Source organism: Chrysochloris asiatica, unplaced genomic scaffold (genome assembly GCF_000296735.1).
Source record: "Chrysochloris asiatica unplaced genomic scaffold, ChrAsi1.0 scaffold00017, whole genome shotgun sequence".
Lineage (NCBI taxonomy): Eukaryota > Metazoa > Chordata > Mammalia > Afrosoricida > Chrysochloridae > Chrysochloris > Chrysochloris asiatica.
Genome location: NW_006408535.1, coordinates 8,477,013 through 8,492,715, shown reverse-complemented (window position 1 = coordinate 8,492,715; position 15,703 = coordinate 8,477,013). Strand labels below are relative to the sequence as shown.

General features: G+C 36.8%; 1 protein-coding gene across 1 annotated transcript in view; it reads left to right on the top strand.

Annotated features, from left to right (window-relative positions):
* The window catches only part of TTC6 (tetratricopeptide repeat domain 6), a 92,582-nt gene that overhangs the window by 24,199 nt on the left and 52,680 nt on the right, over nt 1-15,703 (top strand). Inside the window, exons 6-8 of the mRNA XM_006835329.1 lie at nt 831-971; nt 2,198-2,311; nt 6,048-6,167. Of these exons, the coding sequence (XP_006835392.1) occupies nt 831-971; nt 2,198-2,311; nt 6,048-6,167 (375 nt within the window). The remainder of the gene's footprint in view (nt 1-830; nt 972-2,197; nt 2,312-6,047; nt 6,168-15,703) is intronic.

Here is a 15,703-nt window from a genome sequence, read left to right as displayed (position 1 = left end):
CAGTTCAGTGCTGATCCTATAGTGCTATACCAGAAGAAGTACCTAAGGGTTGGTAAAGTTAGAGGGTCAGTGAGATGGATCGACATAGTGGCTGCAATATTGGGCTTAAATTTAGTAATGGTTGTGAGGATGGCAAAGGAGTGGGCAGTATTTTGTTCTGTTGTACATTATCATGAGTCAGAACCAACTTGACAACACCTAATAACAACAATAGGAAACCCCTTTATTGTTCATAATTGGAAGTAAATATAGATGATTTAAGGGAATTGCTGTTCTTTTTATTAGATATAGAATGTCATTATGTTTATGTAGGAGAATGCTGAAGAATTTGGGGCAAAGCATTATGATGTCTACAACTTACTTTCAGCAAAAAATAAATAAAACAAATATGACATGATGCTAAAATTTATAAGCTCTAGATGGTGAATATATGGGTTCATTGTGTTGTTTCAATTATTCTATTTGTTTGCAATTTTTTTTTGTAATTAAAAAGCCCCATTGTCCTGGAGTCAATCTGACTCCTAATGATCCTATAGGACACAGTTGAATCCTCCAGAGGGTTTCTGAAACTCTAAAGCTTTATGGATGCATACTGCCTCAGCTTTCTCTCCTGAAGCTGCTGGTGGGCTTAAATCACTGACCTTTCAGTTAGCAAGCTAATGCTTAACCCACTGCACCACTAGGGCTCCTTTTGGTAATAAAAGTGAGTGGGAAAAAAAGACTTTTACACTATTGTTTGGATAGCGCTGATTTGTTCCAAGTATCATGTTTTGGTAAAATTAATGCTGCTACTAAAACATCCCGTCTTGCTTTCTTTTGATGTGAAAAAGGCATATTTAAGCCGAGTAGCCTACTATGGTTTGAAAGGCCGATATTCCAAAGCAATCTTAAATTGTAATGAGGCCATCAAAATTTATCCAGAGAATGTGCGTGCCTACCTCTATAGAGGAGTTCTGAAGTACTACAACAAGGTAGGGTGATTTCCTGCTTTCTTTACTGAGATTTAGACTGGGCATGCTCTTCAGATACAAAGGATCACATTATTATTATTATTATTTTTCCTGGTATGAAGGGTAGAAAACACTTCACACCTTTACAGGTCTTCAAAAGATATTCCAATTCATAATTTTTTCCACAAATGCATTGCATTTTTGTTTTAAATAATAACTAATTCTTTTAAGAAAGTCATATCTGTTCCTCTTTTGGAAAGCATAAAAGGATTACAGAGATTAAAATTACTTATTACTATGCTATCACATGATAACTCCTGAGAGTATTTAGTTTATTTGCAGTTAGTCTGTTTTTCTTGATCAGTCATAGTTTGTTTTTTTGTTTTTTCCAAATTTAGTATTATGCTACTTATATAATTTTGTTTTGTGCCCTGATTTTTAATATCTTAAATTATCATTTTAAACAATTGTTTAGTAGTCTACCATAATGTATTTCTAACCAGTTTATTGTTAAACATTCAGATTGTTTTCTATTTCTTTTCCTATTTAACTCTGTAAAAGAATGCAGTTATGTACATCTGAATACAAAATCATTGCTTTACGATTCATTCTTCAATGGAATTACTAGCTCATACAGTATGTGAACAGCACCATTGATATTATCAGGAATACTTTGTTTCTTCCTACTTTCCTTTTCTTACTTTTCTATGTGGCTATTTTATTTGAAATATTCTACAAATAATACCTTAAAGCAAAAGTATTAAGACCTTGCTTTTAATCCCATGAAAATTACTGTCTACAGAAATGGATGATATAAGGTATCAGAAAAGAATCAAAGAGGAAGCAAAAGGTAACGTGGATAGAAAACATTAACGATTTTGTGCTATGTCAGCATGAGTGGCACAGTGGTAAGCACTGGCGGCTGTCTGTTGGGTGAACTTGGCTTCCTTCTCTTTTATCAGTAAGGAAGCTAATGCTCGCTTTGCCGCATAGCAACAGTGGTAATGCTCACCTAAGTTAAAGCTGTTTATATATTTAATTTTATTCACAAGCATAGTAATTCTGTCTTGCAGATTCTCTTAATTAATTTTGTGTAATACTATCTTGATTTGTCTTAATTTCACAGGAGATACACAAAGTATTTAAATGAGTGTTCCAAAAATGATGATAGCATCAATAATTGAATTAAAATTAAAGTTCAGTCTATTATGATTTGCCCTTCTCATCTAATCATTTTTACTTTGTAGACATATAAGCGAGCGATTACAGATTTAAGTATAGCAATCAACATGGACAAAAACAGCTATATTGCATTTTATAACAGAGCAGTTTGCTACACCAAAATAAATGAGCTCCAACTGGTAAGATTCTCATTTAATAAGCAACATGTTTATAGAATTTCATTATTTAAACGACATATTCTACCAGTTAGCATCATTTATGTCTGGATGAGTTTCTGTTGAAGTTATGTATAAAGCATTTTATTACTTCCATTGTAATTTTGTAAAATAATCACTATGTAAATAAACACAAAACAATCTTGAGAAACCAAAGAATAATTTCTTTGTTAGTGTTCACCAAATCTTATTATAAAGTCTCTTTCATAACTCAAATTAAAATCTAATTTACAGTCCTTAATATAGCAAGAAGGTGCCCTAGTGTTGGTATAGGATAAGTACTGACTACTAACCACAAGGTTGGGAGTTCAAACCCACTAGTCACTCTGTGGGGGGAAAAATGAGAATGTCTGCTCCCATAAAGATTTATAGTCAAGGAAACGCTATATAATGTTGCTATGAATAGGAATCAACTTAATGACAGTAAGTTTGGTTTGGTTTGGTTTACTATAAACAAATATAAATGAAAATATATTGCATTATTAATACTCATTTGATTAAATATTTCTACTGATATGCTGCAGAAAGAATTTTAAAGCTGTGATCACTAACAATACTGTTTCTTCAAAATGTCACCATTAAATAGAGCAGTTCTTGGGGCATTTTTCACAAATGCCCAGATTGCAAACACAGCTGGCACTTTGAGTTATGATATCTAGCTTGGGGGACCAGTGACCAGGACTTGCCAGCATATTATGAAAGTCTAACTGCAGCAAACATTTTTGTCTGTCTTATTCCAGTTTCTACCTGTGGAACCCTCTTATATTTTCTGATATTACCTGCATTTTCCCATCCTTCATGTTGGCTTGTTTTTTGTTAAAGTTACCCACATTTCTATGCCAGTTATTGTTATGAAGTGGGGTTGAATCAGTTCAGACTCAAAGCAACCCTGTAGAGGGTTTCCAAGGAGCTGGTTGGTTTGAACCACTGAGCTTGTAGTTAGCAGCCCAGTGCTTATCCTACAGTACCACATCAGGACTGTTGGTTTAGTCCTTTACAACCAGGATTCCTCACTCTGTTATCATTTGTCTCCGCCTATTTACTCACGGACTTCTGCAGTAAAGGAAGCATTCTTTTCAAAGACATTTTCTCCATCCCACATTTTCCCTGTTCATGTGGGCACACGCTCCAATCTCCTTGAAACTTGAAGAGTTAAATAGGGTTAAAACATTCAGAATTTTAGAGATTTATAAACTAGGGAAGTGAAAAAGTTAAAAAAACTGTCTTTCTGCTTCAGAGGATGGAGAATTTCTGGTAACCAGACTATCATGTTTCTTCTAGAAATGGTGATCAATGAAAAATTATTTTTAACAAAGGCGTTCTTAAAAATGCTTGGAACTAATTAGAACATCTTTTATTAGGGTGACCCTAGCAGCAGGTGTCATTGACAGCTCTCTCCCTACTCCCACTCCTGCATTTTTTGAGTAGTTTATGCTGCAAACAATGGGCTTTTAGGGCAGGCATGGCTGACTCCCATTTTTGTTATCTCAGGTCTGGAAAGGAGCCACTGCCTCATTAATAAAGAAAATGTAATACTGCCTAAATATAGTGAAACTAAATTAAAAATATAAAATATTGGTGAATTTAGAGCAATCAGCTCTTCATTTTACCAATAAGGAAATGCAAGCAGGGAAAGGTTAGAAAGTTCATTCAAGATCCACAGGGAGCGGGAGACTTGTGTTGTTCTCAGGCTTGTTTGCTTATGGGTTGACACAGCTTTTCGGTGGCTTTGTAAAACCATCTGATCTCCAGCATGTGCACTGGATGCCAGATACCAGTGTCACTTTCTCTTTTTGTCTACCTTCACCTGTTCCTCAGCATTGTTGCCTTCACTAGGCTGATAACACCCACAAGCCTTTTTGCAGAAAATGCCCTTAGGCTTTCTCCTAATCTGCTTTCATAAAAATCAAGCAAAGGCAAATTCTAAGTTCTGTCACTATATTAATAAAAATGGCAACAGCTATCACTTATTTAAAATATATTATGTGACAGGCACTTGGTTAAATACTAACATACAGTTTAAAATATCTTTAAGTAGACCCTTAGAACAATCTGATGAACTACTGATATCCCAGTGTTACAGATGAAGAAACTGAAGCTTTGTTGTTGTTGCTAGGTGTCATCAAGTCAATTCCGACCCATATTGACCCTGTAGAGAGTTTCCAAGGAGCAGCTGGTAAGCTTGAAACACTGACCTTGTGGCTCAAACTGACTTTGCAGTCCAGTGCATGAGGCCACAGCTCCACAACCAGACTCCCAGTATATATGTTGATTCTTTAATTGTATAATTCGTTAGCTACTTGAATACCTAATCATGAAACAGTAAAATAATATATATTTATTTGCCATTTTTAGTTAGCATGTGCTATAAGCATATAAGATTTGGACATTTTCTTATCAAATTATATGCCTTGTTTGGAAAAATACTCAGTAAGGAAGTGTTTTAAAATATTTAGTTCCAACTCAATTTGGGATGCTTCTAGTTTTTGGTGCAGGTTGTTGTTGTGTGCCGTGGAGTCAGTTCCGACTCATAGAGACCATGTACAGGGTTTCTGAGGTGATAAATCTTTATGGAAGCAGAAAGCCTCATCTTTCTCCCGCAGAACAACTGGTATTTTCGAACTGCTGACCCTGAGGTTCGCAGCCCGATTCGTAACCACTATGCTACCAGAGCTTCTTTTGGTGCAGGTAGATGACCAGTAAAACTTGCTTAGTCAGTGAATTGAAAAAAAAAAAAAAAGTAAATAATGGAGAAAGATCTGAGTTGGTTATTTATCAGTTTAGACTAATGTATTTACAATAAAGAGCATGCTTATAAAATATTTTGAAATAATTTTCCAAGATTTTGTTCATTTTATTAAGACCGATTCTTTAAACTGACTCGTGATTCATTCATTCAGTAAGAATTTATTGAATGCCCATTATATGCAGAATTAGTGTTTGTTATCAGGCTTACAGTAAGGACCTCTGGTAGCGTAGTGGTTACGAATCGGGCTGCGAACCTTAAGGTCAGTGGTTCGAAACTACCAGCTGCTCCGCGGGAGAAAGATGAGGCGATCTGCTCCCGTAAAGATTTACACCCTCGGAAATCCTGTACAGGGTCGCTATGGGTCGGAACTGACTCGACGGCACTTAACAACAACAACAATCAGGCTTACAGTGGTGAACAAAATGGATCATTTTTGCCACCACTGAGCTTAGGTTTCAGTGAGAAAAACTAAAACACTACAAATAAGTTAAATTGCAATTGGCAGTAGTAAGTGCTTTGTTTTAATGTTAACTGTCATTTGATGAAACTACTGAGTGAAGGGGTTTTTCAACTCACTCTTCAATCCATACACAAATGCAAATATTGGGGATTCGAGAATAATTGTTGAAATGCATTCACAGTACCATTATTCCTAATATTTAATTCAAGAGACTCTTAATGATTATTGTGATCATGATTAGAAGTGGGCATCCTGGTGTGGCATTGCGCTGGACTGTGGAGTTATTTGAACTGCAAGGTCGGTGGAAACCCTACACAGGGTTGCTATGGGTCAGAACTGACTCAATGGCACTTAACAACAACAAAAATTAGAAGTAAAAGAAAAGAACAAACTACAGAATCCTGGCTGGGCATAAACACATTTGTGGATGAATAATGAAGTGAGATGTTAAAGAGCTGAATCTAGGTTGACAGTGATTATTTAATTTGTAGGCATTAATAGATTATGGAATTGTGCTACTTCTTGATGCTGGAGGAACTGTCATATTAAATACCTTCATTAATCGTGGCCGCATCTATGCTGAACTAGAACAGTATGGCTTCGCCTTAGAGGTAAGTCTTCCTGTTGACATATGAAAATGTATGCACTTCATTTTGCATGTTGCTTCTGAAAATTGTGAACAGGTTTTTCTTACTATGAAAAGGCAGTATTAATCGGTGATAATATAATTCAATTTTGGCAAGTATTGTATTGTGGTTAAGTGCCGTCGAGTCGGTTCTGACCCATAGTGACCCTATATATGGTTTCGAGGAGTGACTGGTGAGCTTGAACTGCCAACCTTGTGGTTCAAACGGCTTTGCAGTCTGGTGCATTAATCCACAGAGCCACACCAGGACTCCAAGTATTGTTTTAAAAGACTTCACTCTAATATATTTTCGCCAAGCAATGTGTGGGAAAAAATTGTGAATGAGAGTTAACACTGGGGAACAGAGTAAATGATACATAAATCATACTATTTGCCAAATAATTGAGTTTTGTGTGTAGGCAAGATACACCTTTGGGGGTGTGTGTGATAGTCTTGATATATGTATTTCATCAAATCAGAAACCTTAAAAATATATTGGTTATTTATCTGTAATCAAAGCAAAATAAAAATATACATTTTTTGCAAAAATTCTCACAATTAATTAAAGTATTGTGACTTTAATTTTAAACTGACTCATGATTCATTCATTCATTAATTGTACAATTCTTTTAACTACTTGAATATCTAATCATGAAACAAGATAAATATAAAAATTATAACTATTTATTGTGACTTTAATTGATTGTGAGAATTTTTCCCAAAATTTTTACAAAAAAACATTTACTCTATTACCCAGTGTTAACTCTCATTTACAGTTTTTTGGGGTTTTTTTTCCCCACACATTGCTTGGTGAAAATATATCAGAGTGAATCTACTTGTTAAAATTAGGTTACTGGAAACAGGTTTTAAAGCTGGTAGGAACAGGCATTCAGAATTGAAATGAAAGACAGCACATGTTGTGTTATTGGAAAAAAAACAAAACAAAACAGGTGGGTCAAAATGCATTTCATTATAAAATAATTAAACAAAATTCCTCTTTCTCATTTTTATTGCATATTTTAAGATAACTTTGGAAGACTGTTAAGAGATACTAGGTAAAAATTAAATAGCAATTAGAGGTTAACAGTTATAAGTAATAGTAGTTTTACTTCATTTCTGAGACTGCGCCATAACTTGATGCAATGGAGTATTTCCTCTTCTTTTCATCTTGAGATGGTTTGTCTATTTTTCTGCCTGTGGGTCATCCTTTGAGATTCTGATCAATATAATCACTTGCTTATTATTAAGGTAGTATCTGAGATATCTTATTCTAGGCAAGTTACACATAATGAAATGTAATGTCAACAGTAGGATTCCTTTAGATTTTTGGATAGATTGAAAGCATCTACCATCAGGAGTTTCCTCAGGTAGGAGGAGCTAAAAACCTCTTTCTTTGGAGTAGTCAAGAAAGCCCTGGAAACCTGAGTAAGTTGGGCTTGAGAAGGTGAGAAAAATGGAGGTGGCAACAAAGAACTTCAGCTAATGGGAAATTAAGTGTAAGGCCTGTGTTAACTACTAAGTAAATATTTACTTAGTACTTAGCAACAACATTAACACTATTTATGGGGCAGTTGCTATGTACTAGGGTCTGAAATCCTACTCAATTTATAATTGAATGACGGTAAGTTTTTTTTTAAAAAATACACACCAAAAAACCACATGCCTGTCACTTTGTCATGTTGTGGTAGCTTCCATGTTGCTGTGATACTGGAAACTATGCCACTGGTATTTGAAGTACTATACCAACAGTCTCATCCATGATGGACTTGCAGCGCTTCCAAACTAAGAAAAGAGTGGGAAGAAGAAATAAGCAGTTCACATTTGAAGGAATTGCCACTGAGACTTTTAAGGATAGCAGTGAAACATTGTCAGATATAGTACTAGAAGATGAACCCCTCGGGTTAGAAGGTACTCAGAATACAGTTGAGAAAGAATTGACTTCTCATAGTAGACTCAAGATTAATGACATGGATGGAGCAAAGCTTTCAGGACCTGATAGGGCATAACTCTAAACGAGAAGAAACAGCTGAAAACATCCACTAATAATCAGATTGTGGAATGTATGAAGTATGAATTTAGGAAAATTGGAAGTCATCAAAAATGAAATGGAACACATAAAGATAGATACGCAAGGCATTGTGGTTGTTGTTAGGTGCCATTGAGTCAGTTCCAACTCTTAATGACCCTTTGTACAACAGAAAGAAACACTGCCAGGTCCTGTGCCTTCCTCACAATCGTTACACTTGAGCCCATTGCTGCTGCCACTGTGCCAGTCCTTCTCATTGGAAGTCTTCCTCTTTTTCATTGACCCTCAACTTTACCAAGCATGGTGTCCTTCTCCAGTGTTTGATCCCTCCTGATAATATGTCCAAAATATGAGAGATGAAGTCTTGTCATCTTAGCTTCTAAGGAATTTACTGACTGTACTTTTTCCTAGGCATTAGTGAGTTGAAATGGACAGCTCTTAGTGATTTTGAATTGGACAATCATATGGTTTACTATATGATTTAAATATTTACTGATGAATAAAGACCACAGCCTTTGGTATGGATTGCATCTCAGTGTACAGAAAACAAAAATCCTCACCACTGGACCAATAAACAACATTGGTATCAGTGGAGAAAAGATTGAATTTGTCAAGGACTTCATTCTTCTTGGATCAACTATCAACACTCATGTAAGCAGCAGTCAAGAAATCAAATGACATATTGCATTAGGCAAATCTGCTGCACAAGACCTTTTTAAAGTGCTGAAAAGCAAAGATGTCAGCTTGAAGACTAAGGTGCACCTGACCCAAGCCATGGTATTTTCAATAACCTCATATGTATGCGTAAGTTGGACCGTAAATAAAGAAGACTATAGAATAATTGATGCATTTGAGTTACGGTATTGGAGGAGAATATTGAAAGTCCCATGAGCTACCCATAGAACCAACAGATCTGTATTGGAAGAAGTGCAGCTAGAGTGCTCCTAGGAGGCCAAGATGACCAAACTTTGTCTCTCATACTTTGGACATATTGTCAGGAGGGACCAGTTGCTGGAGAAGGATATTATGTTTGGTAAGGTGGAGGGGCACAGAAAAAGAGGAAGACCCCCAGCAAGAGGGATTGGCGATATGGTAGCATCAATGGGCTCAAGCATGGCAACAATAGTGAGGTTTATCCAGGATTGGGCCGTGTTTCATTCTTCTGTGCATAAGGTCACTATGAGTTGGCACCGACTCAATGGCACCGAACAACAACAAATGGTTTGCTTTTCCAAATTTACCATGTCAAGAACAACAAATTCAAGAGTATTGGTGTCCCGTTCACAGTTAAAAGAACACATCAAAATCTGTCTTGAAGTACAGTGCTATCAGTGACTACAAGGAAGACCAGTTTAATAGAACTACTATTCAATTTTACACACCAGCTACCAAAGCCAATAATGAAGGGATTAAAGAATTCCACCAACTTCTTCAGTCCAAAATTAATCAAACATGCAAACAAAATGCAGTGATAGCTACTGGTGATTGGCATGTAAATGGTGGAAACTTGAGGAAGGATCAATAGATGGAAACTATGGCCTGGGAGATGGTGCTGAACATCACATGACAGAAATTTGCAATACCAATGACTGATTCATTCTAGACAGTTTTTTCAACAACATAAATGGCAACTATGCGCTTGGACCTCACTAGATGGAATACACAGGAATAGAACCGACTACATACTGGTAAGGGATGTAGATGTACAATATCATCAACTAAAACAAGGTCTGGGGCCAACTCTGGAAGGGACCATCCATCAATTGCTCATGTGCAGCTTCAGAATGAAGTTGAAGAAAATTAAACAAGACAACCAGAGCTAAATATTCCTTGAATATTGTTGTTGTTGTTAGGTGCTATCGAGTCAGCTCCAACTCATAGTGATCCTATGAACAACAGACCCTATTGATAAATAACATCATGGTAAATGGTCCTGCATCATCCTCACAAATATTGTTAAGCTTGAGCCCATTGCTGCTTCCACTGTGCCAATCCATCTCACTGGAATCTTCTTATTTTTCACTGACTGCCTATTTTGCTGAACACAATGTCATTCTCCAGGGACTGGTCCCTTCTGATAACATATCGTAAGTGTTAGTGATGAATTGTCATCATCCTGATGTCTAAGGAGCATTCTGGCTGTACTTCTTCCAGCACAGGTTTATTTTTTGTTCATGGTACTAAAAGTCCATTATACTTTTAACATTCTCCTCAAACACCATAACACAAATGCATCAATTCTTCTATGGTCTTGTTTATTCACTGTCCAACTTTCACATGCATGTGAAGCTACTGAAAATACCATGGATTGGGGTAGATCCAGTTTAGTCCTCAAACTGATATCTTTGCTCTTGAACATGTTAAAGATGTCTTGTGCCACAGATTTTCCTAATGCAAAACATCATTTGATTTATTGACTGCTGCTTCCATTAGTGTTGATTGTGGATCCAAGTAATTTGGAAATCTCTGACAATTTCAATGATTTCTCTATTTACCTACATGTTATTTATTGGTCTAGTGATGAAGATTTTTGTTTTCTTTATATTGGGGTGAAATCCATATTAAAGGACTATGGTTTTTAATCTTCATTGGTAAATATTTTAAGCCCTCTTCACTTTCAGCAAGCAAAGTTTTATCATCTGCACATTGCTAGTTGTTAATGAGACTTCCTCTGATCCTGATGCCATGCTTTTTTTCCTATAATCCAACTTCTCAAATTATTTATTCAGCATATAGATTGAATAGGTGTGGTGGAAGAATACAACCTGGGCACACAGCTTTTCTGATTTTAAACCATTCATTATCCCCTTGTTCTGTTCAAATAACTGCCTCTTGGTCTATGTACAGATGCCTCATGAATACAATTAATTGTTCTGTAATATTCATTCTTCACAATGTTATCCATAGCTTGTCATGACACACACAGTTGAAAGGCTTTGCATAGTAAATAAAGTACAAGTAAACAACTTTCTGGTATTCTCTGCTTTCATCCAAGACCCATCTGATGTTAGCAGTGATATACCTGGTACCATGTCCCCTTCTGAATCCAGCTTGAATTTCTGACAGCTCCCTGTTGATGTTTTCAATTAGCTTCACCAAATTTTACTTGTGTGTGATATCATTTGATAATTTCTGCACTTGTTGGTTCACCTTTTTTTTTTTTTTTTTTTGGAATGGCCACAAATATATATCTCTTCTCATCAGTTGGCCAAATTTCTTGGCATAGATGAATGAGTGTCTCTCAGGCTGCATCAGTTTGTTGAAAGATTTCAGTTTGTAGTCTTTCAATTCCTAAAGCCTTGCTTTTCACCAGTGCTTTCAATGCAGCTTGGACTTCTTCCTTTAGTACCATCAGTTCTTGATCATATGCTACCTCTTGAAATGGATGAACATTGACCATTTATTTTGGCATAATGATTCCATGTATATATTCTATTTACTTTTGACGCTTTCTGCATCAGTCATTATTTTGTCCATTAAATCTTTCAATATTGAAATTTGAGCCTTAAAATTTTTTTTTTCAATTCTTTCCAGTTGAGGAATGCTGAATATTCTTCTCTTTTGGTTTTCTCACTCCAGGTCCCTGCACATTTCATTGTAGTACTTTACTTTTTCTTCTTGAAGATAATTAAAAAATGGCTGCAGTAATATATCAACAGTGGGCTGCCAGAAATTCAAGAAATATTCAAAAGTGGATGTTGAAAGAGGAATTCCATTGATTACCTGAGATGAATCTTCACTGAGTACCAGAAAGATGTTTACTTGTGTTGTATTGACTATGCAGATTGTAACAAAGTGTGGATAATGTTGTGAAGAATAGGAATTCCAGAATACTTAATTTGCTCATGTGATACTTCTGCATAGACCAAGAGGCAGTTGTTTGAACAGAACTAGGGGATCTTGCATGGTTTAAAATCAGAAAAGGTGTGAGTCAGGGTTGTATATTTTCACCATACTAATTGTATATATTTTGCATGATAAACAGATCATCTGAGAGGCTGGGACATATGAAAAAGAAGTATATTACTAAGAATAGTTGTTTGAGTTATCCAATAATTTATGAGATTATTTTTTGTTTGGGAACCTGGCCAACTGACTGAAAGAGATCTGTATTTGTGTCCATTCCAAAGAGAGGTGACCCAATGGAATGCGGAAATCATTGGACAATACCATTAATATCCCATGCGAGTAAAGTTTTACTAAAGGTAATACAGTAACAGTTGCAACCATATATTGACAGAGAACTTCCAGAAGTTCAGGGTGGTTTCAGAAGAGGACATGGTATGAGGTATACCATTACTGATGTCTGATGGATCTTGGCTGAAAGCAGATAATACCAGAAAGATGTTTACCTGTGCTTTATTAACTATGCAGAGGCTTTCGATTGTGTAGCTCATGACAAGCTATAGACAACATCGTGAAGTATGAGTATTCTTGAACACTTAACTGTGCTTATGAGGAACCTGTACATAGACCAAGAGGCAGTTGTTCGAAAAGAACAAGGGGACTTTGAATGGTTTAATATTAGGAAAGCTGTGAGCCAGGGTTGTATTCTTTCACCATAGTTATTTAGTCTATAAGCTGAGCCAATAATCCAAGAAATTGGGTTTTATGAAAGAAAACATGGCACCAGGGTTGAAGGAAGGCTCACTAACAAACTATAACATGCAGATGATGCAACTTTGCATGCTGGAAATGAAGAGGACCTAAAATACTTACTGATGAAGATCAAAGACCACAGCCTTCATTATGGATTGCATCGCAATGTAAAGAAAACAAAAATCCTCACAACTGGACCAATAAACAACACCCATTTAAATGGAAAAAAGATTGAAGTTGTCAAAGACTTCACTTCACTTGGGTCAGCAATCAACACTCATGGAAGTAGAAGTCAAGAAATCAAATGACATATTGCATTAGACAAATCTGTTGCACAAGACCTCTTTAAAGAGTTGAAGAGCAAAGGTGTCAGTTTGAGGACTAAAGTGCACCTGACCCAAATCATGGTATTTCCAATAACCTCATATGCATGCGAAAGTTGGATAGTAAATAAGAAGGACCATAGAAGAATTGATGCATTTGAGTTAAGTTGTTGGAGGAGTTAAGTTGTGGACTGTCCAAAGAACCAACAGATCTGTGTTGGAAGAAGTGCAGTCAGAGTGCTCCTTGAAAGCCAGGATAGCCGGACATGTTGTCAGAAGCAACCAGTCACTGGAGACAGATATAATGTTTGGTAAAGTGGAGGGTTGGAGAAGAAGAGGAAGACCCCCAACAAGATGGATTGGTACAGTGGTTGAAGTGATGAGCTTAGGTGTAGCAACAGTTGTTAGAGTGACCCAGGACCTGGCAGTGTTTCACTCTGTTGTGCATAGGTTCTCTATGGGTCAGAACCAACTCAATGACACCTAACAACAGTAACATGTAGGAGCTGGAACTGAGTATTTATTGGTTTAAAGGCATATTTAACTTCTTTTGAATGCTAGTTTTCTCAAAGTTATTAGTTATGATGACAAGTCAAAAAGTATTGCTACTAGGGTTCCAGCAAATGGCTACCAAGAGGAAAGTGGTCCAGTCAAAGCAAAATACACCAGGGTTGTATCCTTTTCCCATATTTATATAATCTGTATGCTGAGCAAAAATGTGAAAAACTGGATTTTATGAAGAACGTGGATCAGAATTGGAGGAAGACTCATTATCAACCTGTGATGTGCAGATGATACAACCTTGTTTTCTAGAAGTGAAGAGGACTTGAAATACTTAATTATAATATCAAGTTCTACATACAGTCTTCAGTATGGATTGCACTTCAGTGTAAAGAAAACAAGTATCTTCACAACTGGACCAGTAAATATTTCCATTTTGCTTGGATCCACAATCAAATCTCATGGAAGCAGCAGGCAAGAAATCAAATGATGTAATATGTTGGACAAATGTGCTGCAAAAGACCTCTTTAAAAGTTAAAGAGCAAAGATTTCAGCTTGAGGTCTAAAGTCTGCTTGAACCAAGCCATAGTATTTTCAGTCACTTCATATGTATGTGAAAGTTGAACAATGAATAAGGAAGACTGTAGAAGAATCAATTAATTTGAGTGATGGTGCTGGTATGTTATTGTTGTTATGTGCTATCGAGTCAGTTCTGACACATAGCTACCCTGTTATAGGGTTTCCAAGGAGTGGCTAGTGGGTTTGAATCACCAGCCTTTTGGTTAGCAGTTGGCATAGACTATTGAAAATGCCATAGACTTCCAGAAGAACAAAGAAATGTGTCTTGGAAGAAGTACAACCAGAATGTTCCTTAGAAGTGAGGATGGTGAGACTGTGTCTGTTGTACTTTGGACATTTTGTCAGGAGACTTAGTCCCTGGTGAAGGACATCATGTTAATAAAGTAGAGAGCTAGCAAAAAAGCAGAAACCTCCAACAAGATGGATCAACAACAACAGTGTCTGTACAACAATGGACTCAACACTTTTGAGGATGGTACAGGATCGGGGAGTGTTTTGTTCTGTTGTGCATAGGGTCACTACACATTGGAACAAACTCAAGTGCACGTAACAACAATACCAACATCTTGGCATTCTCAGCCTTTTAAGTTCATAATCACTACTCACAACCCCCGAATTATTGCAAATGTCTGTAACAAATCTTATTTACACTTACAAATTTTGCCTCCATTTAAAATCCTTCTAGGTTTGCTACCTGGCAGTATATTTGATCAGATTTATTTGAGTAGATAATACAATTATTAATGTCTTTTATTTCAGAAAGTTCCATTTAGTTTCAGAGTTTGCTTCATAAATCTAACTAGGAAGTGCAGAACTTAGACTGTGACTAATGACCCACCCATCTTCCAGCAGGGTCCCACAGTGTGCAGTTTGACCCTATTGCTTCCTCTTCTACCCCCAGAAATAGCATAAATCCTCATAACACAGCCTCCTCCCTCTATTTAACCGGGAGGGGTTTGTGGAAGGAAAAGAGTGAGTTTTGTAGAAAGTGGGGGAGGCTGACCACAATCTGTAATGTTTTGCTCCTCCTTAGTTGGAGATAGACAGAATTCTCATACATGCTCTGTGAGGCTATGGAGTACAGGTGTTCCCGCCTCCAGGAAGGGAATCTGAAGGGATTTCCTTTTGCTATTACAGAAAAGTAATAATACTCCTCACTGTTTAGTGTGGTCAAGCGAGGTCACAACTATAATTGCCCAGGAAGATCCTTCTTTTTTTTTTTTTGGCTCGATAGTGTACTTTATTGATGGTACATGACAAGACTGGGCTCTTTAGAGCCCCTCCCCTTCTCCAGGGGGTCTGGATGAAACAGGATGGGAGTTTCTCAGTGTATAGGGGGATTATTACAGTTGGGGTAAGGACTCCCAGAGCAGCTGAGGGCCTCTCTCTTCCTCTAGTGCTGTTGCTGGGGCTGGTGGTCCAAGGGGCTCTTATTCTTTGGAGGCCATGTGGACCATAAGATCCACCACCCTGTTGCTATAGCCGAATTCATTG